Source organism: Ailuropoda melanoleuca, chromosome X (assembly GCF_002007445.2).
Source record: "Ailuropoda melanoleuca isolate Jingjing chromosome X, ASM200744v2, whole genome shotgun sequence".
Classification (NCBI taxonomy): domain Eukaryota; kingdom Metazoa; phylum Chordata; class Mammalia; order Carnivora; family Ursidae; genus Ailuropoda; species Ailuropoda melanoleuca.
This window is the reverse complement of record NC_048238.1, coordinates 52,739,749-52,765,800: the sequence shown is the minus strand read 5'-3', so window position 1 is coordinate 52,765,800 and position 26,052 is coordinate 52,739,749. Positions and strand designations below refer to the sequence as shown.

The 26,052-nt window shown below is 41.8% G+C and overlaps 1 protein-coding gene across 11 annotated transcripts in view; it reads right to left on the bottom strand.

Annotated features, from left to right (window-relative positions):
* The window catches only part of TAF1 (TATA-box binding protein associated factor 1), a 72,749-nt gene that overhangs the window by 44,219 nt on the left and 2,478 nt on the right, over positions 1 to 26,052 (bottom strand). For 8 of the 11 annotated variants that reach the window (XM_019809740.2, XM_034649843.1, XM_019809741.2 and 5 more), the window contains 22 exons: positions 22,245 to 22,364; positions 20,677 to 20,918; positions 20,063 to 20,281; positions 19,467 to 19,685; positions 18,906 to 19,110; positions 17,345 to 17,521; positions 16,732 to 16,859; positions 16,518 to 16,625; positions 16,224 to 16,397; positions 15,189 to 15,362; positions 14,860 to 14,964; positions 12,924 to 13,124; positions 12,613 to 12,754; positions 12,116 to 12,246; positions 11,329 to 11,409; positions 6,741 to 6,890; positions 6,445 to 6,564; positions 5,987 to 6,162; positions 5,195 to 5,373; positions 3,781 to 3,994; positions 3,156 to 3,321; positions 1,914 to 2,125 (listed from right to left, as the gene is read on the bottom strand). In XM_019809740.2, coding sequence (XP_019665299.1) covers positions 1,914 to 2,125; positions 3,156 to 3,321; positions 3,781 to 3,994; positions 5,195 to 5,373; positions 5,987 to 6,162; positions 6,445 to 6,564; positions 6,741 to 6,890; positions 11,329 to 11,409; positions 12,116 to 12,246; positions 12,613 to 12,754; positions 12,924 to 13,124; positions 14,860 to 14,964; positions 15,189 to 15,362; positions 16,224 to 16,397; positions 16,518 to 16,625; positions 16,732 to 16,859; positions 17,345 to 17,521; positions 18,906 to 19,110; positions 19,467 to 19,685; positions 20,063 to 20,281; positions 20,677 to 20,918; positions 22,245 to 22,364 — 3,643 coding nt within the window. The remainder of the gene's footprint in view (positions 1 to 1,913; positions 2,126 to 3,155; positions 3,322 to 3,780; positions 3,995 to 5,194; positions 5,374 to 5,986; positions 6,163 to 6,444; positions 6,565 to 6,740; positions 6,891 to 11,328; positions 11,410 to 12,115; positions 12,247 to 12,612; positions 12,755 to 12,923; positions 13,125 to 14,859; positions 14,965 to 15,188; positions 15,363 to 16,223; positions 16,398 to 16,517; positions 16,626 to 16,731; positions 16,860 to 17,344; positions 17,522 to 18,905; positions 19,111 to 19,466; positions 19,686 to 20,062; positions 20,282 to 20,676; positions 20,919 to 22,244; positions 22,365 to 26,052) is intronic. The other 3 variants (XM_011237051.3, XM_002929057.4, XM_034649842.1) reach the window with 2 other exon arrangements.

Here is a 26,052-nt window from a genome sequence, read left to right as displayed (position 1 = left end):
TACATAACAGATGTACAGACAGAGCAAATGAATAAACATATTCATGCTGGGAAACAGAAAGGATACAGATATGAATGGGGGAAGAGGAAGAAGAATCTGTAGATATGATTTGAATTGGAGATTTTGATATGAAAGTTCTGATATGTGATTTACAATATATATTTATTTCCTAGTTCTGTCCACTAAAAGCCTAGAAGCAATGACATCTCAGTGGCAATGAGCATACCTAACACCTAGATCTTGGTTCTAAAAGCCATTCCCCAATAAAAGGAACCAGGGCTCCTTGAAGAAATGGCTGATTCTAGGTCTCGAACAAGGAAATTTCAAGGACAGCCTAGAACATCTCATGTCAGAAAAGCAAAGACACTCTCAAAGATTTACAGGATTGTTCCAAAAGGACACAGGATCTGGCTTTAAGAGGTCAAATGTAAGATAATATGGGCGTCACAATCACAAATAGTGTTAATAAATTACATTACATTCAGTGTACAAAAGGAAGAATTTCAGAATCCATAGAAATACTCAAACAGAAAGAAAAGGGAAGCTCTTCCTTATAGAATGCCAGTTAATGTAGAAAGAATGCTATAATTAGAAAAACCACTATTTTGCAACCCCCAATATAACAACGGAGTTAGGCAATGATCATCAATGGATGCTACAACTACTGAGAGAAAGATTGTTAGGGAACAGGATATTCACCCATATGCTAATTACAAAGGGAAAAACATACCTTTATTATAGAGGGTTCTGGGGATCACCACTTAAACAAGATGATCAAAATAGTGAGAAAACCTGACATTATGTACTTCTTGATGTGGTGTAGTAAGTACATAATATCACCTATGTAGTAATCTTGCCAAAGACATTTAATCTAAACATAATCAATGAGAAAACAATCAGACAAATCCAGAATATGGGATATTTTAGGAGACAGCTGGCCTGGACTCTTCAAAAAAGTCAATGCCATGAAAATCAAAATAGGTGGAGAGAACAGTTCTAGATTAAGAGACACTCAAAATACTTAACGTTTGAACGGGGATTGGATCCTGAGTTGGGGGTGGGGCAGGCCATAAAGGACATTGAGATAACCAGAGAAATTTAAATAAAAACCAAGTATTAGATACTACTGAACTAATGCTAATTTTCTTGGGTGTAATGGTAGTATCATGCTGTTATATCCTTATTCTTAGACTATGCGTGGTAAAGAACTTCTGAGTGAAACATCAAGATGCCTGCAACTTATTTCCAAATAGTTCAGAAAAAAAAAAGTTTTAGACATATAAAGAGGAAAATGCGACAAACGTTAAGTTGGTGACTTTAGAGGAATGATATACTCTATTAGCCTTTCAACTTTTCTGTAGGTTTGCAATTTCCACTTAAAAGTTAGGGGGAAAATGTTTTTTTAATTTAAAAACTTCTCCACTTGATTATCTATTAAATTCTCAGACAGCAAGAGACAGGGATAGGCATAGTTTATGTCTCCTTGGTCTTTCTGGGATGGTCCGTTATGGAACACTCTGAGATTAGGGACTTGCCAAGTATGAGGAGTGCCCACAAGTAGAACAGGAAGAGCACCTACGATATGCCAGGCACCATACTACACGTTTATATAGTCTGTCATTTTATCTTCATAACTACCCTGGAAAGGGTGGTTTTATTTGGTTAAAATAAGGAAACTGAGACTCAGAAAAGTAACATCGCATGCCCCAAGGCAAGTGGTAGAGGCTGAGGAGTGCTTTATGACAAAAGACCGTAACTGTCATTACTGGCAACAATTACTGAGGAAAATCCATCCAAGTTCCCAAGCTCTGAGTTCCACTTCAGAGAACACATCACATCCACCCCTGCCACCCCTTGATATCATCAACCTCCAACGTATCTCTCCACAGCACTTCCCACCTGCTATCCCTTACCTCTCAATTAGCTGTTTCCCCAGGACAATCTTGGTCCCTTCGACCTTGATAAGTTCTTCATTATCATTATGAATGACTGTCTTTTCTAACTCCTCCTCCTGCTCCTCTGTCATGGCAACAGGGTTGGAAGGTGGAGCATTTGTTTGATAGTAGAGGGGGCAGAATTTGTTTGTCCTCATGTGCCCAATGGCACCACAAGCCCCGCACTTCAGCTACAAAAGGAAAAGTTATCAATGTGTCAGAGGTAAACAGGCAGCCTAATGTTCGCTTTACAAAATACATATAAGGCAGGTGCAGAACTTCCGTCATACAGAACTGTTACACACCTTTCAAACAGAAGCCACTGGACAAGAGCCTGAATGGAAATGACACATCAAAAATAAAATGCAATCCAGAGACTGGACATTTTTAAAAACTCAAGCAAGGAAGAAAAGGGAGAGGATTTCCATTCTCGATTTAAGCTGCAGAGTATGAAAATGTTAAATATGCAGGAGAAAGTCTGTCGGAAGCCCAGGGCTGCATTCAGCGGCACAGGCAGGCAGCACGGGTATACTTCCGGTCCCAAGGAAAAGGCTCAATAATACCAAGTCCCCATCTCAGTTTTGCAACTGACCTCAGTTTCAGCTATAAAATAGGATCAACACTGTATCATATTTATGGAATATCATATATAAGAAAGAAACTTGAAAATATTTAATGACCTCTGCTGATAACTTTACAATTTATAAAGTGCTACACAGGCATTATATCACTTACTCCAACACACTATGAGACAGCTATCATTTCATACAGCAGTGGCCTCATTTCACGGTGTACATTAGTTACGTTGTATTATAATATCTGGAATCCTACTTCAGGCATGGAAAGCAACCTGTGCTGGTAAGTCTCTTTCCTGTTGCTTCTTTTAATATGTACAATCTTTAAAAGATGTGTGTACGTGTACACACACACACACACACACACACAAAAGTACACGTAAAAAACATCTCTCAAGGAAGCCTATCTCAAACCCTAGGAAGTATTTCCAACATACGAAGTATAAAATGACACCCAATGGTACCAGATTAGGTTGTCGGTACCAGTCACACTAGCAGTGCTAACACCTGAGTGGCCACACCAGTTCACACCAGCTCTCCACAATACTGCCCTCATTCCCAGTTAGGGAGGATGCCAAAAGCTAAGGGCAGAGGTATGCTTTCTTCCTCTGCCTTGTTAGCTATGACCATGCCACATTATAGTTACTTTTAGGTCAGGACGCTCCTTCATTTTTTTGGGCTTCTTCTCAGGAGGACCCTTAAGCTTCTCCTTTTCCTGGTTCCGCTTAAGCCGCCTCAGTTGCTCTTGAATCCTCCGCCGTTCCTTTCGCATCTCTTCTCGATGCTGTTCATCAAAAAGGGCAAACTTCCGACTGAACAGCAAGGGGGAAAAATATCACAGGACCGTAAGCAAAGCTAAACCAAGACGACGGTCCCAATAGCTAAACACCTCAGAACGAAAGTAATCCATCCAGACAGAAATAAAAGGGGCTATCCGCATTCCCATCTCCCCCACTGATCAGCCTTCCATGTGCAGAGCAGCACCTCAGAATGAGACGCCCTGAGTCATCCCTGAGATTTCTGCCAACCAACCATAATGCAAAGGACCCAGGTGGAACTGAAAACGTGCCTTTATCTTGGAACAAATTTGAAATTCTCCCTGTGATTTGGCTCTGTCCAAACCCAAAGACATAAAGGCACCCAATCAACACAGACTTCCAACTTCCAGCTGCACAGAATCCTGTCACTAAAACACCAGCACCTACCCTCACCCCTATCCCCTGCTTTCATCATCCTCCTTATTATACTGGACAGCGGTGAGTCAAACTCACATGAATTCCTCATCCTTTGTGGTTCGTATGCGCACATAGGCATCAATGACAGCTGGCTTTCGGACTGTCTCACAGCGAACGTACTCCTTCCCCTCTTCATCTCGAAATGTGCGATAAATCTTGAGACAACGGCCGGTGGCAGAAGAGTTAAGGCTAGTCACAGAAGCTGTGTCATCATCTCTGTGATTGTTTCCTGACGCTGCTGAACCTGCTGCTGCAAGGCAGAAAAAGATTTCCACACATTCCCCCACCCATCCGAACGGTCCTTTTCCTGAGGCTGAGCGGAGACCTCGAAGCTCAACAGGCCACAAAGGTACGGTTCTACCGAAAGCATCATACGGTTCTACCGAAAACATCGTCACCACCAGCCCCCAAATACACTGAATGAAGAGGAATCACCTGAGGCTTCTCATTACACTAGATTCCAATTCAGTAGGGTTTGATGGGAGGCCTGAGAATCTGCATTTCTAACAAGCTCCCTTGTAACGTGGATCCTGCTGGTCTAGAACCGCCCCAGTGGGAAGGCTTTACCACATCTTTACAAAGTAGCCAGAACACAAAATTACACAAAGCTTTTATAGAGAGGAGGAAACAAAGGGGAGGAGGAAACAAAGGAAAAGACTACTGGGAGTGAGAACAGTCATTTAAATCTCCATCTTCAGCCTTTAGCCTCCCTCTCATAGTATCTATATTCAAGTTTTCATTTGACTGCTTGACGTCTCTACTGGCAAGTGTCGTGGGGACCTCAAACTCCACCCATTACATCTTCCCTTCTCACACCTGCTTCTTTCTCTGACGTTTCCTACTTTAATCAATGGTACCACCATCTTTCTGGCAAGCCCGGAGTGAAATCTTACAGTCACCTTGATTTTTCACCTCTTTTCATTCCCAATATCCATATCCCAAACCAGTTCAGGCCTTTATCATCCCCACTCTCAACTTCTGCAATTTTCGGCTGGTGATTTTTAACTCTATTTAGGGCCTAGGACTCCTCTGAGAATCTTCTGAAAGTAACGGATCTTCTCAGAAAAAGCACAGTTGCACAGAATTTTACATATGATTTCAGAGGGTTCAAGAGCAACCCCTCAAATTTATCCACGAAATCTGTCTTAAAAACTCTTAGCCTCTAGGATGTATGCCCATAAAGCCCCCTTGATGTAAGCGCCGCTAGCCCTGGCTTGGACAGGCCTGACACAGACAGAGGCAGCAGTGGACTGGCAGCATCTCTTCCATCCGGCCCCCAAGACACACCTCCAGTCCGGCCTGCAGTGACCTCTCTACGTCATCTATGGGCTTTTCTACACTCATCCCCCCCCCACTTCTTCTGCCTCCAGCTGTGGCTCAGTTGTCAGTCTGCAGTTATTCCCACTTTTCCGATCCTTCTCTTTCTTGTCTGTGAAGCCACTACCCTCACCCAGTAGCATCCGCTGCAGTTCCTTCCGCTCCTGCTCCTCCCGCTCACGTGACAGCTGAGAGCTGGTTTTCTTATTCTGCAACATGTTCTCGATGTTCTTTCCCATTTCTTCAAAGTCACTGTCTTCAGCTGAGCTGCTGTCCGTGTCGGTTGATAATACTTCGGTTGATGACAAAACTCTGAAAAGAGAAAAAAACGATGTCAAAAATCAAGATGAAGGGAAACACGAAAGTGTATACAGAGCTGAAGAAATATGGCTTTAGTCAACAGTAGGAAATTGGGAAATCAACCTTAAAAAGGAATACTCGAAATCCACTAAGACACGGGGGCCTTAACAGAAAAGCTTTACAAAGTTTTCCTCGACTTTTGTCAACAAGGCAAGTCTGAAATATGAAATAGCACAGCAACTCTTTTGGAATTCCTAGAGAAAGCCTGAGAAATAAAACAGCACGCTGGTCACTTTTAATAGAGTGCTACCATCCTCTCACAAGTAAGCCTTCAGGAAAAAACACTCACTGTCCCCTATCACCACTGTAGTAACTGCTAGGCCCAAACAGGCTACAAAAGTTGCCATGGAACCCAGAGTACCTCTTGCCAATGCAAAACCTTTGCCAAGCTGCTCTGAAAGGAGCAGGTGTTCTAGCAGGATTATGAACAGATACCACCCTGAAATCTCAGATACCTGACCACCTAGTCACATTATCAAGTGACCTCCTCCTCTTCATTATAATATAGAGGCTGGGACCCCTCCCCTTTCCAGCCTGGATTTTCTGCAGCACTAAAACAACACACTTGTTCTGTAAGTCAAAGATGCGTTGACATTCCTCTTTGTAACGCTCTTGATGCTCAGCCACGGAAAACCTTGACCCACGGGCAAATTTACTCATGGGCCCCTCTCCAGAGCGGGCCTGCTCTGTGGACATCGTGCGGACTACATCGATCACTTCCCAGCGGGACAGCTTTTTAATCTACAAGAGAGACAGAGAAATACACACACACCTAAATCATCAGAGATTTCAAAGAATAAACCAAGGCACACACTTAGGAAGTCAGACCAAAAAAAAAAAAAAAATCACCCAAAGCAAATGAAACAGAAAGCTTAGGGAAAGCTAACTCCTGAAAAATTGCCTAAGATCCAGTGTACTATAATGTACACCACAAAATTATCCAGATAGTTCCTTGCATCTGCCTCCTAGCTTTTCCCTCTCTATACAAAGCCCCCCTAGGAGACTCAGAGTCTCCATGCTCACCTCTTCTTCAGGCACGCCAAATTTACGTAGAAGCTGCTTGGCATTTTTCAGGGAAAGGCGACGGAGATCTGCATCTGTTCCTGTCACTGTCTTCTTCACTGGCTGAGGTTCCTTATCATCCTACCTCAAACACAAAACAAAACAGGCAAGAATTGTAGTAAGCTAAACTTCTTCTAGTAGGCATGTAAGCCATCCCGTCAACTTAAGTGTTTTCCAGATCCTCCAGCCCCTTCACTTCCACTCCTTAACCTCCATTTCTTCCTCCCTTGATCGTTTCTAGGATTTCAGAGTCTCACCTTCTGCTGTGTGGGTTTGTTTGGAATCTTGACATAGGAGAATCCTTCACCACACCCTGTAGGATCTGCCACCCCAGTCACCTCCAAGAGACACTTGCCCTTCATGGCAGCAATGAAAGCCCTTGTGGTGTTCCAAGGAGCAGTGCGAACCTGAGGTATAGAAAGAGATTCTAAGGCCTGTGGGAAACATTTGCTCTACATCTAGCCATACTTAGAAGGTTGGAGTAATTACAATAATGTACAATTTGATGCTTTCTTAAATTATGCATGAAGATCAACAGTTGCATATAAACCTGCCCAGTACTCAGCTTACTCTTCTTCCCCGCTATGGAACTTATGTTATGACAGTACACAGAAATCAAGATCTCAGCCAGTATAAGGAGCAATATGCGGAACAGTGGTACCCTTCAGCCCCATATCCCTTGGGATATGCTGAGAGTTCTCAAAGACAGTGCTGCCCCTCTCTCATGATGCTCAAAGAGACTGAGGATGCATTTGACTGCCCAACTGCTGAAAGGGCTTCTTTAGAATGGCCAGTACATTCTATAATTAAATGTTAAGCATGTTCTACAAGGTACTGGCTTTAACCCCAGGTCCATTCTACCTCTGCTACTGGTTTGGTCAAAAATGTCTGTCCCCTCCTGGGACCCTAAATAACGTTTACTGACCCCGCAAAATAATCAGGGAATTAAGACAAGAGGAAAGTGCTTGTCCACACAGACCAGTTAAGAGTATACACAATTAGCTAAAAAGTGGCCAATTCTCTAAGCAAGATTCAATCCTGAAGGCTATTTGACAAAATCCTTACTTTCTGAAATTCTTAGACATCCACTCATTCTTCACTCCAACCTCAAAAGACCACCACACTGCTTCTTCACTCACTGTCTGACCTCATTTACAATCATTCACTGATTTAACAAATATTTATTGAACACCTACCACATGCCAGGCACTACTTTCTCATGGACCTCACGTTAGTGAGGAAGAGACAAATAACCAACCAAATTCAATACTGCATATCAGTGCATTGACAGTAAAGTAGAAAATGTTACATGTACATAAAGACGGGAAGAATAATGAGCCAATATGGTGGGAGTGAGGGCAGGAGTCAGGGTAAGCTTCCAAGGAAATACAAATTCTAGGTGAAAGTAAGATGGTAGAGGAGCGGCAAGAAAACATTCGAGGCAGAGGAAAAAGCAGTCGCAAAATCCTGGAGGGCAACAGAAAGAAACTGAGGGGATTGAATGAACTTTAGTATATTTAGAGCTTAGAGTACAAGATGGACAGTGACAGGAGATGAAAGAAGGTTAGAGTTATATACATTCCCAAATCATGCACACCTTATAAATCATGTCAAGAGCTCTTTCTAAAAGGAGTGAGGACCCAAAGGAAGTCTTTAGGCAAGAAAGTTACATGATCAGATTTTTATTTTAAAAGGTCATTCAACTTTTTAAAAAATGGTGCTGGAATAACTGGACCTGCATATGTAAGAAAAAGAACCTTAATCTATACCTTGCCACCCTATAAAAAAAATCAACTCAAAATGCATCTCAACGTAAGATCTAGAACAACAAAACTTCTAGAAGAAAACATAGAAGAAAATCTTTGCATCCTTGAGTTAGATAAAAATTTCTTAAATACCAAAACAACAAACAACAGAGAAAACTGACAATTTGGATTCTGCTCTTCATAAAACACTGTTAAAACAAACAATTAAAAGACAAGCCACAGACTGGGAGAAAATTTTTGCAAATCACATACATGATAAAGGAGTCAGACCTAGAATACATAGAGAACTCTCAAAACTCAATGTGAAGAAAACAAGGAATCAATTAAAAATAGGAGGAGACTAAAAAGATGAACAGACACTTGACCAAAGATGATGTCTGGATGATAAACACATGAAAAGAAGCTCAACACCCTCAGCCACTAGGGAAATGCAAATCAAAAAACAGCAGTGTGAGACCATTTCACATCTGACAGGAGAGCTGTAACAACAACAACAATAATAAAAACAAGTGTTGACGAGGATGTGGAAAAACTAGAACCCTCATTCATTGCTAATAAGAATGTAAAAATAATGCAGTCACTGTGGAAAACAGTCCAGTAGTTCCTTCAAAGCTGAAACAGGGGCACCTGGATGGCTCACTTGGTTAAGCATCTGCCTTCAGCTCAGATCATGATCCCAGGGTCCTGGGATCGAGCCCCACATTGAGCTCCCTGCTCAGCAGGGAGTCTGCTTCTCCCTCTCGCCCCCCCCAACCCCCATTCGTGTTCTCTCTCAAATAAATAAAATTTTAAAAGAAAAGGGTAACAGAATTACCATATAACCCAGTAATTCTTCTTGTAGGTATTTACCCAAGAAAAAAAGAAACGTGTCCAAAGATTTATACATGAATATTGACAGCAGCTTTATTCATAATAGCCAAAAACTGGGAACAACCAAAATGTCTTTTGATAGGTGATTAGCTAAACTGTGGTATATCCACATTATGGAGCGCTATGTGGCAATACAAAAGAACAAATGATCAATAACCTAGATGAATCTCAACATAATTACAGGGTGAAAGAAGACAGACAAGAAAGAATACATACTTTCAACAAATGGTGCTGGAAATAGAATATCCACATGCAAAATAACAAAGCTCAACCTTTACCTTATACCATATATAAAAATTAACTCATAATGGATCAAAGACCTAGGTATAAGAATTTAAAATATAAAACTCTTAGAAGAAAACATACAGGAAAAACCATGACACTGGATTTGCAATGATTTCTTGATATGGAACCACAAGCAACAAAAGTAAAATTAGATACAGTGGACTATATCTCAAAAACTTTTCTGCATCAAAGGACACAACAGAGTAAAAAGGCAACTTATGGGAGAAAATACTTGCACAGCACGTATCTGATGAGAGATTGATATCCAGAATTTATAAAGAACTCCTACAACTCAACAACAAAAACCAAAAAACCCAATTCAAAAATGGGCAAAGGACTTGAACAGACCTTTCTCAGAAGAAGATATACAAATGTCCAATAAGTACATGAAAAGATGGCTCAACATCACTAATCATTAGGGAAATGCAAATCAAAATCACAATGAGATACCACATCACAACCATTAGGATGGCTACTATCAAAAAAATAATAAATAACAAGTGTTGGCGAGAGTGTGGAGAAATTGAAATTCTTATGTACCACTGACAGGAACGTAAAATGCTGCAGCTGCTTTGAAGAACGTTAAGTATGGAGGTTGCTCAAAACACCAAAAACAGAACTACCATGTGATCCAGTAATCCACTTCTGGGTATATATGCAAAAGAAAACAGAATCTTGAAGAGATATTTGCACACCCACGTTCCCAGCAGCACTATTCACAATAACGAGAGGTGGAAGCAACCCAAATGTCCATCAGTGGATGAATGGATAAACAAAATGTGGTATATACACACAGTGGGATGTTATTCAGCCTTAAAAAGGAAGGAAATTCTGATATATGCTACAACATGCATGAACTTTGAGGATATCATGCTGGATAAAATAAACCAGTCACATAAAATCAATATTGTATGATTCCACTTAAGGGAAGTAGCTAGAGTAGTAAAATTCACTAAGACAGTAGAATGGTGGTTGCAGAGGCTGGGGGAGGAAGGAATGGGGGCTCGTCATTTAATAGGTAAGAGAGTTTCAGTTTTGCAAGATGAAGAGAGTTCTGGAAAATGGTTATGTAACAATGTGAACATATCTAACGTTACCAAATTGTACACTGTGTATTTTACCACAATTAAAAAAAGAAAGAGTACATACTGTATGAGTCCGTTTACCTAAAATTCTAGAAAATGTGAACTCATCTATAGTGACAGAAAGCATCAGTGGTTGTCAGGGCACAAGGAGTGAAGAGAGGAGACAGGAGAAAGGAATTCCGAAGGGGTACAAAGAACTTTTGGGGGTGACAGATATATTCACTATCTTGATACACGGATTCACAGGTATAAACATACATCACAACATATCAAATAGTACACTTTAAATATGTGCTGCTTATGGTATGTCAATCTTACCTCAATAAAGCTGTTTTTGTTTTTTTTTTAAGAAGGATAAATGGAAAAAAATAACAATGGATAAATGGGATGTACTAATAAAATTAGCATAAAACCAGGGCATCTGGGCAGCTCAGTCAGCTGAGCATCCAACTCTTTTTTTTTAAAGATTTTATTTATTCAACAGAGATAGAGGCAGCCAGCGAGAGAGGGAACACAAGCAGGGGGAGTGGGAGAGGAAGAAGCAGGCTCATAGAGGAGGAGCCCGATGTGGGACTCGATCCCATAACGCCGGGATCACGCCCTGAGCCAAAGGCAGACGCCCAACCGCTGTGCCACCCAGGCACCCCTGAGCATCCAACTCTTGATTTCAGCTCAAGTCATGATCTTAGGGTTGTGACACTGAGCCCCACACTGGGCTCCGCGCTCAGGGCAGAGTCTACTTGAGATTCTCGCCCTCTGCCTGCCCACCCCCCCCCACAAGTGTGCGCACATGCGTGCTAATAATTAATTAGTTTTAAAAAATTAGTGTAAAGCCTTACCTCATCATCAATCTTCATCTGGAAATCTTCCTCATTTTCTTCTTCTGGAGCAAAAAAGGATTTCTCACCATAGCCAGCATCCTGAAAGAGCACAAATCTAAGCATGAACCAATCAATAAACTGGAAAAGTTTGTACTTGTACCAAGTACAAGTTTCACTAAGTACCAAGTACAGAGTATCAAAGTACATTTTTGCATAGAGAATGGATTCTGTAAAGTCTTCACTGTCTCTGTCACCGTTCTACATCCTTAGGCTATCAGAAGATACTTTACATTTCAGGGAATTTGCCAGCTGATGTATGGATAGTTAAGGCCCATAAAGGAAGCTAAGTAGAGATGCTCATTACTGCTGACTCTAACTCAGTGGTCTAGCTGTGCCAGCTCACCCCAGCTGGATCTTTCCTGTTTGGGTCTGAGAAGGATATTGTGGTTCTCTAAAGCACATGTCCAGCACCATCATCCCTGCCCACCAGGAAGGCTATGGAAAACAACCGAGAAGTATTTGCCCTGTTTACACACCTGTCTTGTAAAGAACAAAGATTAAAGTCACCACTGAAATGGATGAAACAATATGCCCTAAGTCCCCATTAAGCCTTCCCACTGATACTTAGCTACACTGTAGTTTTCCTCAGAACCAACATACACAGAGTACTTCCGAGCCTGAATTTTTAAGCAACCGGTTAATAATCTAGTAACCATCATTTCTAAGACAGCGAGAACAGTCTTTATCCCCATTTCTCTGAAACAAACCCACAGGCACAGGCAGCACCTAACAGGAAGATGTTCACCTTCAGCCGCTGCTCTGCAGCTATCATGCTATAATAAGCACAGCACTGCTCTGGAGACACCATAGCTCTGATCTCCTCTTCAGTCGGTAAACGAAAATCAGACTTCAACACCCACCAGTTTGAGTCCATCCCTAGAAAAAGTAGAGAAAAGGAGACCATTCTGAATTCCAAAGGCCCTTCCACTGACAGCAACAAGGAGAACAAACCGAGACTGAACCAAGCAATGTCCCAGAATGTCTAGGTACAGTTAGCCTGACTGCCGGAAAAAAAACCCCGCTGCCAGGTTTCCTACACCTTGTGACACACAACATACAATGAATTTCCTGGCAGGCACGAATCAAAAAGCAATCAGAACCTCCGTTAATTAGAAGATTTACTACTTCCTTCTTTTAATGACTCTCAATTTCTAAATATGTGAGCAGTATATCCTTAGCCTTTCATTCCGTAATTCCCTTCTTGGAAAGAGACAGAACAAATAATTAGTCACAACTAATGACCTGTGCGTTTGAAGTCAGCGCAGAGCTTTAACCTCTTTCGGATGCTACTTTCTGAGTGAGAAGGAAAGGCTTTTTTTATATCTTCCATTCGGATCCGCCGTGGCCGATCTTTACTCTTCCAGAAGAGGCGGTAAATAAAAACCTGCCCAACAAACCAAATGTTTTTCATTTGGCAAAAGAGAGGACAAAAGTGCTCACCAGGGCTCCTTCCCCTGCTAAGCCCCTATGTATTTTATCTTTCCTGATGTGCCCCCAAATCCACAATCCCATTAGGTGCATCCTGACCCACCTCCCTGTTCTGTCATTCTTACCTGAAGAAAGTCTCGAATATGTGTATTAGCCCTTTTGGAGTTGGGCCCAGGAACTTCAAACAAGGGGCACTGCTGGCCGACCACAAAAATATCCACTAATTCCCGAATATAGTAACCTTGTCTTGTCCGAATGATAAGGAAGTCAGTTTCTGGCATCTTATGAAGATAAATTGGGGCACGAAAAAGATTGTTCTCAAATGCCTAACAAAAGTAAAAACACAAAAATTATATACAGAGAAATCCCTAGGAAATTTAGTCAACTAATGAGAAAGGGAAATCAAGCTTGTTCGCACTCTATCCCCATAATGCCATCTAAAACCTATCCAATAATATAAACAAATTGGAATATGGAACGTCAAACAGGATTAGAAAGTAATTTTTTACCCACTGGCTATCTTTAAGAGTCAGTAGTAGGGAAACTACAAGATTTGGTTTCAGATGACACTGACTCTGCTACTCACTGTATGATGTCAGATTAGTTATTTAGTATCTCTGAGCTTAACTGTCCTCATCTATAAAACAGAGATACTATTTAAAATGCCTATACCTTGCAGGACTGCTGTGATTATATGGAAAGATCACTTTATAAACTAACAAGTACTATATTACTACCCTAGGGCCCCAGCATAGCTCCTGACAGAATATAAGTAAGATCAAAACATTTGTAAAGTAAATAAAATGACAAAACCAAAAACTAATGGGGGAGAAAGTGTGCTAGAAAAGGCAGACTAAACATACAGGACAGAAACATTTGAGCTTGCTTAAGTATCAGCCAGATGAGGACCAATCAAGCCTGTGATTCGAAGGAAAGACTTCTCAGAAAATCAGAAAGAGAGAAAATCTTTAATATATGGATGTGGACAGAAAATTTTAAGTATGGGGGGGAAGAAAATTTTAAATATGAAATGGGGAGAAAAACAATTATAAAAGATAAAAGAGGATTTTTTTAAAGATTTTATTTATGCATTTGACAGAGAGTGGGAGAGAGAGTGGGAGAGCGAGCGAGAGAAAGCACAAGCAGGGGGAGCAGCAGAGGGAGAGGGAGAAGTGGGCTCCCCACTGGGCAGGGAGCCTGATGCAATGTGGGGCTCGATCCCAGGACCCTGGGATCATGACCTGAGCCGAAGGCAGACACTGAACCAACTGAGCCACCCAGGTGCCCTGATAAAAAAAGATCTTTAAGAGACTATAAAGGTAGCCACAAAAGAAAGGGAGAGATTGGTAGAAAACGTCAACAGAAAGTTATAGGGAGAGGAAGGCCAGGAACAGTCTAAAGATGCTTTGGGAGAATAAGCAATAGTAGTAATAGAATACACTAGCTATTAAGAGGAGGAAAAGTGGTTAAGACTACCAAGAGAAATGGAGGACAAAAAACAAGGTAGCAGAATGCTAGAGATGTCCTCACATTATTTGTGCACCTCTGTACTTCTCTTTAACAAAACATGTAAAAGCTAAGTTGCCAGAGGGCCTCTCTACACAAATCAGAACAAAAGGGGGGGGGGGCGGGAAACACTTTATGGCCAAGGACTGTAAATGGCATGGTTCAGGTGTGCTTTAATACCTCAAAATGACCATGACTAACACAATGAAAACATACCAATTCTGCAGATACAAATTAAATACTCATTAACTAACTACAGTAAATTATTAATCCCAGATTGACTTCCGCATACCACCCAAGTGTTTCTGGACCAGTGTGTGTTTTCCAAAAACTACTTCAAATTTAATTTACAAATAACATTATTAGGAGCCAGTTTTACTAAAAAGATCAAAAGAAAAATTGGGGATTAGAATCATTTGGGGATTATACTGATCCTCCCCATACTTGATATATAAGTAGTACCTCAATCAACTAGAACTGGTTCTTTCTGGGCTGACTAGCTCCTCACCTGTCAAGTTCCTTAAGAAAGAGTTGTAACAGGAAAGAATCCCTCACCTGCAGTAATTGGCCAGGATGGAGAGAGCCCAGGAAGGGAGATGTATGGCAGTAAACAGTTTCTCCATATTTACAATCTGGGGCTCCGGGATCTTTTCCAGGTTTCTAGAAGGAACACAGAAGACCCAGTTACTACCACCGAACAGAATCAATAAGCCTACACAAGATACTCCTTGAGCATAGCATTTTACTGTTACTAACGACAAAAAGGATACCACTTCTTTCTCCCAAGAAATTTACATCATAACACAGACAAAATATATGTTTGCAGACTATTGCTGGATATGTAATTACAACTCTATTAATAGCGAAAGTTTTCTGAGACTCACCCGCTTATAGTAGTTTTTTATCTTGGTTGCCATGCCAACCTGCATCATTAATGGTCCATTTTCCTCACTGTATTCTGCAAGAATAAGATCTCCATCTTTGCCTGTGAGGTCCTGAGGTGTGCGCATAAAAAACATCTCTCCACCACCAGAAGCTTGTCTCTCTTGTTCTCTCATCTGACCAGAACAAAGAGAATACAGTTCAATTCCTGACAAGAAGTACAAACTGATGTTCATTCTGAGACAATGACACCAAAAATGATTTTGCCTCCCCCTTTTTTTTTTTTAAGATTTTATTTATTTATTTGACAGAGATAGAAACAGCCAGCGAGAGAGGGAACACAAGCAGGGGGAGTGGGAGAGGAAGAAGCAGGCTCACAGTGAAAGAGCCCGATGTGGGGCTCGATCCCACAACGCCGGGATCACGCCCTGAGCCGAAGGCAGACGCTTAACCGCTGTGCCACCCAGGCGCCCCTTGCCTCCCCTTTTTTTAAACTTCATTGCAAAAATTTTCAACCATGAAGTTGAAACTATGAATACTTACTATCCCACCACCTAGATATAACTTTATATTTTACCTTGTTTTATCTAAAATTATCTCTATAGATTTTGCTGCATCATTTTTTCAAAGATTTTATTTATTTGAGAGAGAGAGAAGGCGCGTGCACAAGCGGGTGAGCAGCAGGCAGAGGGAAAGGGAGAAGCAGGCTCCCCATTGAGCAGTGAGGCCGATGCGGGGCTCGATCCCAGAACCCGGGGATCATAACCTGAGACGAAGGCAGATGCTCAACCAACTGAACCACCCAGGCGCCCCCGGAATCATTTCTGAAAGCTACAGTCACCATGACACTTCACCCTTAAGTATTTTCACATGCATCCTCTAAGAATAAGGACATTCTCCTAAATAACTACAATAACATTCTATCACATCTGAGAAAAAAGTAATTTCCGAATATCATTAATATCAAGTCCATTTCCCCAATTTGTACTCCAGTGTCTTTTACAGCTGTTTTTTTCCTAAACAGAGCTCAGTCATACCTTAGCCTTCTTTTTGATGTGTTTTAGCAAGGGCTGGACTGAGTGGGGACCTGGCTGAGAGAGTGCCCCGAAGGAGTATTTCTTCAGAGGTGGGCGATGGAACTGCCGAAGTTTGATGGGCCCCATATGGGTAGGAAAGAAGGGCTGGCGTAATTCCACAGCAGGAATCGAGTGCTAAGACAGGAAATACAGGGTTCAAATTAAATACTAACTCCAGCCTAGGCAAGAGTTACCCATATCCTCCATCAAAACAAGGCAGTGGTTCCCATCCATCACAGAAAAAAATGCTTTTACCTGGATAATATTTCCTCCAAAGGTGCCTCGAAGACCCTGCTGCTTGGGGTAGTAATATTCATCATTGGAGAGATTCCATGGATCTTTCACTTCTGGCTGAGACATGTTCTAATGATGGAACATCAAACAGACATCAAATAAACCTTAGACTACCCTTCTCCATTATCTTTCTCTGTTCTTCTAAACAGCCTAAGTCCCTTTTCCCTGGGCAGACCTGCTGTGGTTCCTCCTTGATGACCCCTGTTTTCCCTAACAGAATTCGACTCTTCTTCAGAGATGATTCCTTCTTACTCTCCTTGGAAGGGGAGTTGGAGGTGGCCTCTTCCTTCTCATCAGGAATTTCTAAGGATGAAACAAAAGTCACTCTGGAGATACTATCCCTGAAGCTTCACCTTTCCTACAGATATCTTTGTGCTTTCTAACCAGATCTTTCATCCCAACCCAGACCACTTCTAGTAGGTGATTCCCTCTAACCAAACTACACTCCTGAAATCTCAAGAGATACTACTTTTCAATATTCCTACACTAGGAGTTTTCCCTAAGCAAAACATAAATACTAGAAACTAACAGCCACAACTCTGCTCTCTCAACTGCTACCTAGAAGTTCTAGTCTTTCAGTTTTTTAAAGTAGGCTCCACACCCAATGTGAGGCTGGAACTCACGACCCTGAGATCAAGAGTCACCTGCTCCACTGAATAAGCCAGCCAGGCACCCCCGAGAAGCTTCTAGTCTTGACCTTCCCAACCCTTCTGATTTCCCTGTTCCTTGACATTAGCACCAAGCTGTCAATTACGGAGAAGGAACACTGGTCCCTGCCAATACCATACCCAAAATGAGGTTCTCATCATTGGGATCAAGTGTCAAAACAGGAGGCTCCAACAGCCGGGGCATGGCCTGAGCATCCCAAATGATATTGTCCTCCCAGCGTCCATACACCAGCTCCTCATTGTCAATGGGAAAGATAGAGTACCAAGGTTTGTCATCATCCAGGGTGGCTGCAAAACCTACTCGGAAAAGGAGGAAACACTCAATAACAGACAAAACAACTATGCTCCTTTCAATCAGGATTCTAGCAAAAGGAAAAGGAGTAAATGTTAGTGAAGTTGTTCATATTTTTCTTAAGACTCAAAATTTAAACAGCCATGTGTGTTTAATAAGGGACTGGCTAAAGAAATCATAAGAAATGATATGGTAAAATATACTAACGTTAAATGGTAGTAAAATATACATTAAAAATACAGTAACTATTGGTAAATTATGAAAACGTCTACATAAGAATACTATGCAACCAGCAAAGCATTCAAGATAGAACGAGAGAAGGGAAAAAACCTTTTAGATTTAAAAATTAAAGACATTTTTGTTTTCCTCTAGATTATAAAAGTAATCCAGGTTAACTGAAGGGAAATACAGAAAAATATAAAGGAAACTGAAGCTGTTTGTGATCTCACAAACCAGAAATAACCACTGTGAATCCCATAGTGCATTTCCTTTCAGTCAGCCTTCTATGATTATACATTGTGTATTTCCCACTTAAATAAACAGGGTATCCCATATGTCACTTTACGGTTTTTTTCTTTTTTACTTGAGTTTCCCATGTCATTAAACATTTTTATAAAGAACTTTAAATGACACAGAGTAATACTGATGTCAAGTGAAAAGCACGGTATACAAAACTGCCTACAGAAATGAGCTCAACTACACACACACACACACACACACGACAGAAAACCAAAAACAAAGTACACCGAAAACTTAATAGTAGATCATCTCTGGATAGCTGGATTATCAGTGATTTTTGGCACTGTATTCTATTTTCAAAGTTTTCTACATTAAGCATGACGTACTTTTTTTTTTTTTTTGCATACTTAGGGAGAGAAAAAGAAAATTCTAGCATGATAAAGATAAAGAGGCTGGCTTTGAAAACAGAAGTAGACCACAGAGATAAAACCTTGTTCTAGTTCAGAAAAACCATGAGCTTCAAAGTGGTTTTCACATTTTTCTAATGAGAAATCAGAGTCCATCCTAGCTTGTTAATAGTGTACAACTTAGGGGTGCCTGGGTGGCACAGCAGTTAAGCATCTGCCTTCGGCTCAGGGCGCGATCCCGGCGTTACGGGATCGAGCCCCACATCAGGCTCCTCTGCTATGAGCCTGCTTCCTCCCCCACTCTCCCTGTGTTCCCTCTCTCGCTGGCTGTCTCTATCTCTGTCAAATAAATAAATAAAATCTTTAAAAAAAAATAAGTGTACAACTTATTACGGGCTAGAATCAGGGCTCAGGTCCAAAACATTTTGCTGTCCCTCAGGAGCAGAAAAGAGTACAGCTAAACCCACTCAGGATAACTGAGATGAAGGGCAGTGTGCTAGACACAGCTGGCACGGAAGCACACCTTGCTGAACGTTGTAGGCCATGGCATTCCTAGTCATGCTGGAAGGAAGCCAGCCTGCCAGGCTTGCACGCTGAGGTTTTGTTCCTTTGTGTTTGACATCCTCCCCATCCCAGATGATATCATCCTCCCAATGCAGCTGTGTCACCATCAGGAAGTTTTCATCAGCCAGAAGGTCCATGCTGTTTTCCTCAAGTTTCCTAAAGTCCTACAGAAACAGAAAAGGAACAACAAATCCCTGAACGGTCACTGGTCGAAGCTCCCACCCCAGATCCCCCATCAGACACATCGAATGTAGTCCCTGACTTGAAAGAAGAACCTGATAATGGAGCAATGTCTGCCTCCTCCCGCTGCTGGTCTAGCGCAGCACTCACTGCCCGAACAGAATCCTTGCGATGGGGTCTAGTCGCCAGGGCGACATACTGTTAACAAGCATAAGGCTTAGAACCTCCATAGCCCACTGAAGACACCCTATCTGGTATCTCCCCAACTAGAAAGCAAAGTTAAGTAAAATGGAAAGGGCCCTGGGAGCAGATTCCTTTCTTACATACCAGTGTCACTTACCTCCATTACTCTACATTTCATCACAGGTTCATGGTCCATTTTTCTCAGTTTGAAGCCATAATCAAACCCACTGCCATCTTCAGGGACACCCAGCATATCATACCACAGCCGAGCAGGCCCGTAACGCCACTCAGCCACTCTTGGTTTGGTATCTGTCACTTTATCTGTATCTCCAGGTGACTGGGAAAACTTGGACTCAACAGGAGCCATCATTGTAATCTGTAACAGAACAAAGCAGGAGGGAAGGAGGATTTCCTGATCCCAGAAGTCCTAGAGCTATAGGGAGTCCACAGCGAGGAAGGGAAGTCAGAGGAACTATAAGGATGATTCTTCAACAGGACTGGAATTAGAATGTGAACAATGGAGCTAGATCATGGCACACTCTGCCTAGCAAACTCCTATTCACCAGTGCTGGCCCGCGATACTTTTCTACTATACAGGGAAGGGACAGCCGCTAAAACTGAACTCAAGATTACTCTTGCATAATCAGCACAGGACTCTGCCTGCTAAGGTGGAATTTCCAATTTAGAGATAAGCTAGGGAGAACTCATGTGTTCCTCTTGTAGGTCTCAATCCCAGGTCTCCATTTTGCCTACTTCGTCATCAGAGAGACACTGCTCTGGAGGTGGTGGTGGAGCGTAGTCATAGTTCCACAAAGACTTCTGGCTGACTTCTGACTCTACCAAACACTCCACCTCCTGGATCTGCTCTTCCTGTATCAGCTCACGGTGCTTCTTCTTCCTCTTTCTCCGAGCGCTCCGCCAAACAGATGGGACATTCTTCCCTGGTCCGAAAAGACGTAGGAAGCGTAATACCTAGAACACAAGAGACTCAAAAGACTCAACATCTGATGGGAAAGCAGCAGCGTCTAGGTCTGCAAACTCCCTTGAGGGGTCTACTAGGCTGTGGGGGAGGGACCGAGGAGCGCTGAATTCAGAGTTATAACATCTACCAAGAAAGTAAAGAAGTATCCCTTAGTAATTTGCACTCGTTCTTTTCAGACAACAAGGACAATTTCAAATGAGAACTACGTAAATCACATGTACTATCATCAATGCATACAACTTTATAAAAAAGACCTAATACAATGTCACTGAATAAGGAAACGCTTAAATCTTATCCATTCTATATTCAACATCTTAGCAAAAGAACTCAGCATTTAGGAGAGGTCAGTGGTTTGCAATGTGGGGGCATTCTCCATGGAAGGTACCTTCCCAGGCCGAAATTCCGGGAAAAGTTCTGTGACACTCGGCAACAGCTTGGTGGCATCATGCTGCATAATCCCAGCCAATGGTAGGGTCAGCTTTCCATCTTCAGATTCTGCCTGTGTTGCTTCCTGAGGTCCCATCTCAGATTCTGAGTCAGAGGAACTACTGAAGTCCACTTTCTCTGAGGCCAAAGAGGAAGGGGCAATGATGGAGGGCAAGATGATGCCTTCTCCATCCTCAGACACTGCAACAAGGAAGAGAAACCCCTTTGGCATGTAACTGTGAGCATATTTCCTCTGATTCAGCCAGTACCCACTCTAGGCTATATGCATGGCTCAGTGGCAGGGGATATAGTTCCAAGCACCCAGATTACTAGTATGCAACCCAGAAAACTCATTCCAACTCATTATCTCCCACCATCCCCAACTCACCTTGTACCCGGTACCCTAGGGTTGTGATGAGAGAAAACAAACACTATTACTACATTTACTACTTTCTACACATATATTAAAGGAATGTGATCAATAGCAGAATTATGTAGCACTTTTATACCAATCAGGCCTTATCATTTCTACTTTGGGGACCCATAAACTAAGAATTTAGGCCCACAGGATGATAATGAAGTTGTTGAACATAAAATAAAATTCAGGACATAAAGTTATCAGATGTTATTTAGCCTGCAGACTAAGGCAAAAATGGCTAAAACTCTAATAGGAGGAATTTAGGCTAACATAATTCTCAAAATACAGGAGATCAAAAATACTGTTCTTCCGCAATCTCCTAGCCTAGGACAGAGTAACTATTGTGGCTGACACAGGAAAAGTGGAGAGGATCGCTAAAGCCCTTGCCTTTGAAATCTCTGAATCTGGTAGTTGGCCCTTTATGATTTATGCCCATTCTAGGATGCCTTCCCCCATTTACTCATTTCTTTTAAAGACAGTCATCTAGACAGGTAGTTTCCAAATACCAATATGCAGATCGGTTGCACCAGCAATTACTTGGAGAACACTTGGAAATTCCTGGGCTCTATCCCAGATCTTCAGAATCAGACTCTCTGGGTGAGAGTCAGAAATCTGTATTTTTTTTTAAAGGCCTGGGATGACTGTGACGGGCAGCTAGATTTGAGAACCACTGACCTAAACTACTTTTTGTTGAGTAACTGTTAAAATACTGTTGCCAAGGGGCGCCTGGGTGGCACAGCGGTTAAGCGTCTGCCTTCGGCTCAGGGCGTGATCCCGGCGTTGTGGGATCGAGCCCCACATCAGGCTCTTCTGCTATGAGCCTGCTTCTTCCTCTCCCACTCCCCCTGCTTGTGTTCCCTCTCTCGCTGGCTGTCTCTGTCTCTCTGTCGAATAAATAAATAAAATCTTAAAAAAAAAAAAATACTGTTGCCAAATGTTTCAAAAGTAAAACTTCCCTTTGACATTAAAATTTTAAAATTGTATGAATCACTTCCAGAAGATGTATCCTTTCCTAGCAGCTTAATTTTAATAGCTCCCTATGGGTAGGCCAAAAACCTAGATCTATAAATGGAACTTGTTCCTTGGACAAAAAAAGAGTCTCCACTTACCACCGGTAAGTGGATCCTGGTCCTTATCCTTCTTCATTGGTCCTGGGGGTGGAGGTGGAGGAGGCATCAACTTGCAGTCAATGTCTTCACAGTCAGCATCATAGTCATCTCCATCATAATCTAATGAAACCAGGAGGATGATCTCAATATCCAGAATGTCACACAAGAGCTCTGAGTTCCTTTGTTACACAAGAATTTAAAGCACCATGTGAAACACTAAACAGATCCCTTAAGAACACACAGGAGGTGCAGCTTCTGCCTTCAGAAAGAGATGATGACACAATACCACCAAATACCAGAACACTATGTATATCTCATACAGAAACTTAGGGAACGCCCAGGAACTGTTTATTTTTTAAGATTTTATTTATTTGACAGAGAGAGATACAGCGAGAGAGGGAACACAAGCAGGCGGAGTGGGAGAGGGAGAAGCAGGCTTCCCACTGAGCAGGGAGCCCGATGCGGGCTCGATCCCAGGACCCCGGGATCATAACCTGAGCCGAAGGCAGACGCTTAATGACTGAGCCACCCAGGCGCCCCCGCCCAAGAACTGTTTAAAACCTTTGTTCCTTCTCCTGATCAAATCCTATTTGATTTTTTATTTTCATCCTGCTCAATCTCATAATTGAATTTAACATTCTTTCTTCTCTGTCAGTTTAAGACTAGACTTTCTCTCTGGGGCGCCTGGGTGGCACAGCGGTTAAGCGTCTGCCTTCAGCTCAGGGCGTGATCCCGGCGTTATGGGATCGGAGCCCCACATCAGGCTCCTCTGCTATGAGCCTGCTTCTTCCTCTCCCACTCCCCCTGCTTGTGTTCCCTTTCTCGCTGGCTGTCTCTATCTCTGTCGAATAAATAAANGAATAAATAAATAAAATCTTTTAAAAAAAAAAAAAAAAAAAGACTAGACTTTCTCTCTTCCCACACCCCAAATCTTTGACACATTTTTTTGTCTACCTTCTGCAGTTTGTTGTTCTTTTTACTGACCTTTAACCTCTGGGATCACTCAACACCTGATGGTGAACACTCTGCTTTTATTCCTCTACACAAGTTGCATTCCCTCACTCAAGAATCACCCTTAATCCAGATTAAACACAAATCTGTAGGTCTTGCCCTGACTTACCCCTCTACAATCACACTGCATGTTCTGCTGCCTAGAGAACCTTTCCACTCAGGGGTGCCTGGAAGGCTTAGTCAGTTTAACACCTGCCTTTGGCTCAGATCATGATCTCAGGGTCCTGGGATCGAGCCCTCCATCAGGTTCCCTACTCAGCAGGGAGTCTGCTTCCCCCTCTCCTGCCTCTTTCCCCTGCTCATGCTTTGTCCCTCTCTCTCTCAAATAAATAAAAAATATTTTTTTAAAAAAAGAGCCTTTCCACTCAGATATTCCACAACTGCATCTCTCATTACACTGAAATATCCTTCACCTCTTTAAAACTCCCTTTCCTTACTATCAATACCACCTCCATCCTCATTTTCCCAGCTTAGGACTTGAAGTCTCCTGTCTCCTCCATCAATCTCTTATCCCCCCACAACACACCTTTTCCAATCAATCATTAACAGCAGTCATTATAGCAATCCCATTTACTTAGTTCCCATTATATGCCAGGTATTTGTAGTTACTTTATAATTCTCCCAAGAATGTTGGCAAAGCAGGAATTATTCTGAGATAGTGAAGCGACTTACTCAGGGTCACACAGTTTTAAATGACAAAGCTAGAATTCAAGGCTGGTTGAACAACAAAGCCTATATTCTTTCTAATGCACTTCCTTATTTACCAGTTCTACTGATGTTTTATCAGCAACTCTCAAGTTTAATTCTGCTTAGCATTTTCCACAATTGCCACCCTACTCGATTGCTTTACATCTAGCCTACAAGAACAGTCTCCAAGTTAGTCTGGACCTTTACCCTTTTTCTAATTAAAACCCCAAGCAACAAGTATCACTTCTCATTTTCATTTAGGAAGGAAAGGCAAGGGGCGCCTGGGTGGCTCAGCCCTGCATCGGGCTCCCTGCTCGGCAGGAAGCCTGCTTCTCCCTCTCACACTCCCCTTGCTTGTGTTCCCTCTCACTGTCTCTCTCGGTCAAATAAATAAATAAAATCTTAAAAAAAAAAAAAAAAAGGAAGGAAAGGCAACATTTACAGAGCATCCACCATGACACTGTACTATGTAGGTGCTTTCATACCCCGTGATAATGAACTTAAATTCCCACATAAGACCCATTAATGAGGTATTATCACCTTTATTGCCGACAAGAAAACTTAGGCATCATTACAAATCTAAGCCTCAAAGACTGAGCAACTTTCCTAGGATCAAACTATATATATATTTGGAGCTGGGACTTGAACCTATCATTCTGACTCCAAAGTCCATTTTCTTTTCATTATACCACCCTGCCCCTTACTCAACAATCAATGTTGGTTTACAATCCTTTATGACATCAAATCCCAAGTAAGGCATACACATCAAATGCTGTCAAACTGCTCTCCCCTTGGTCCTTACTATCTAGCCGTATGTTTTCCACTCCTTTCAGGAAAACCTGCTGGCCAATTCCCCCTGCACTATTCACTTATTTCTATCTCCAAACCTTTAGACAAGACACGTTTTCAAACCAAAATGCCCTGCTGCTTCCTCTCCATGAAACCCTGTCTTTCGAACTTTTGCTCAAAATTCACCTCCATGACATCTTTTCTAATGACATCCACCCACTTTCAATTATTCCAGAGAATCCTTGTAAATCAAGCCACGTGAAGGGGCCAGTGCCAGAGAAGGAGGAAGTTAGGACACAAGTGAAGGCACCTTCACTGAGTAAGAGAACTTAGAAATGAGCATCCCAAAGTACTAAGACTACCAAATGCAGCATCCTCCTAGATTTTCTAGGTCAGCTCATAAAACCCAACTAGGACACCCCCATTCGTCCTCTTCCTTAACATCCCTATCCAAGACAATAAACCCAAACCTGAAAATTCCAATATTCCCTGAAAATCAGAGCTACCGCCTCCCCCTTAGCCTAAGTCAGGATGCCCAAAAATAACAGTTACAATATTTGTCTTAAATATTCTGTCAACCTCTTGAAATGAAATACAATACTCTATACAGAAATATGAGCCTGTAGCTGGCTTATGTCTTTTTGTTATAAATAATTATGCTTCACGTTTGTTTATCCCATCTTCCCCAAATGATAATAATATCCATGATTGTGAGACCTGTATCTTCTATTTTTCTGGGTTACCTCCCGTGTATGTGGTACAATTAATTCTCTCTCTATAACAAGCACTCAAATCCATTAATTGGTCCTGAAATCTAATTCAATGAGGTGGACAAGGAACAAACAATGAGCAACCTCATACAACAGTGTCAAGCAGTGAAAAGTAGTATAAGGCAGTGGAAACAATGTGTCAACTATACCTCAACTAAAAGTTGTAAACAATTACAAGTAAAAAAAAAAAAAAAAAGGAACTATGATCAGTAGCTCTAGGTTCCAGACCATAGAACTAAGCTCCTCAAGATCAGAAAATGGATTTTATTATCTTTGTACAATACTATCATAGTTTATAGTCCATAATAGCTCAATAAAAGTCTAATAACCTGAATTATTGAGTAGTCAAGGTCTGCCACTACCTAACTTATAGAACTTTTAATAAAGTCCCACATCTTATTAAAGTCCAAGTTTTCTTTATCTATGATGAGGTTAATAACAAATAATCACTAAGACCCCTTCCAGCTCTGATTCTGATTCTTTATGTAGCACCTTATACCAGGGAAAGAAACCTACATTGTAAGCAAGCATTAAGTGCATTCTGTTAGCAT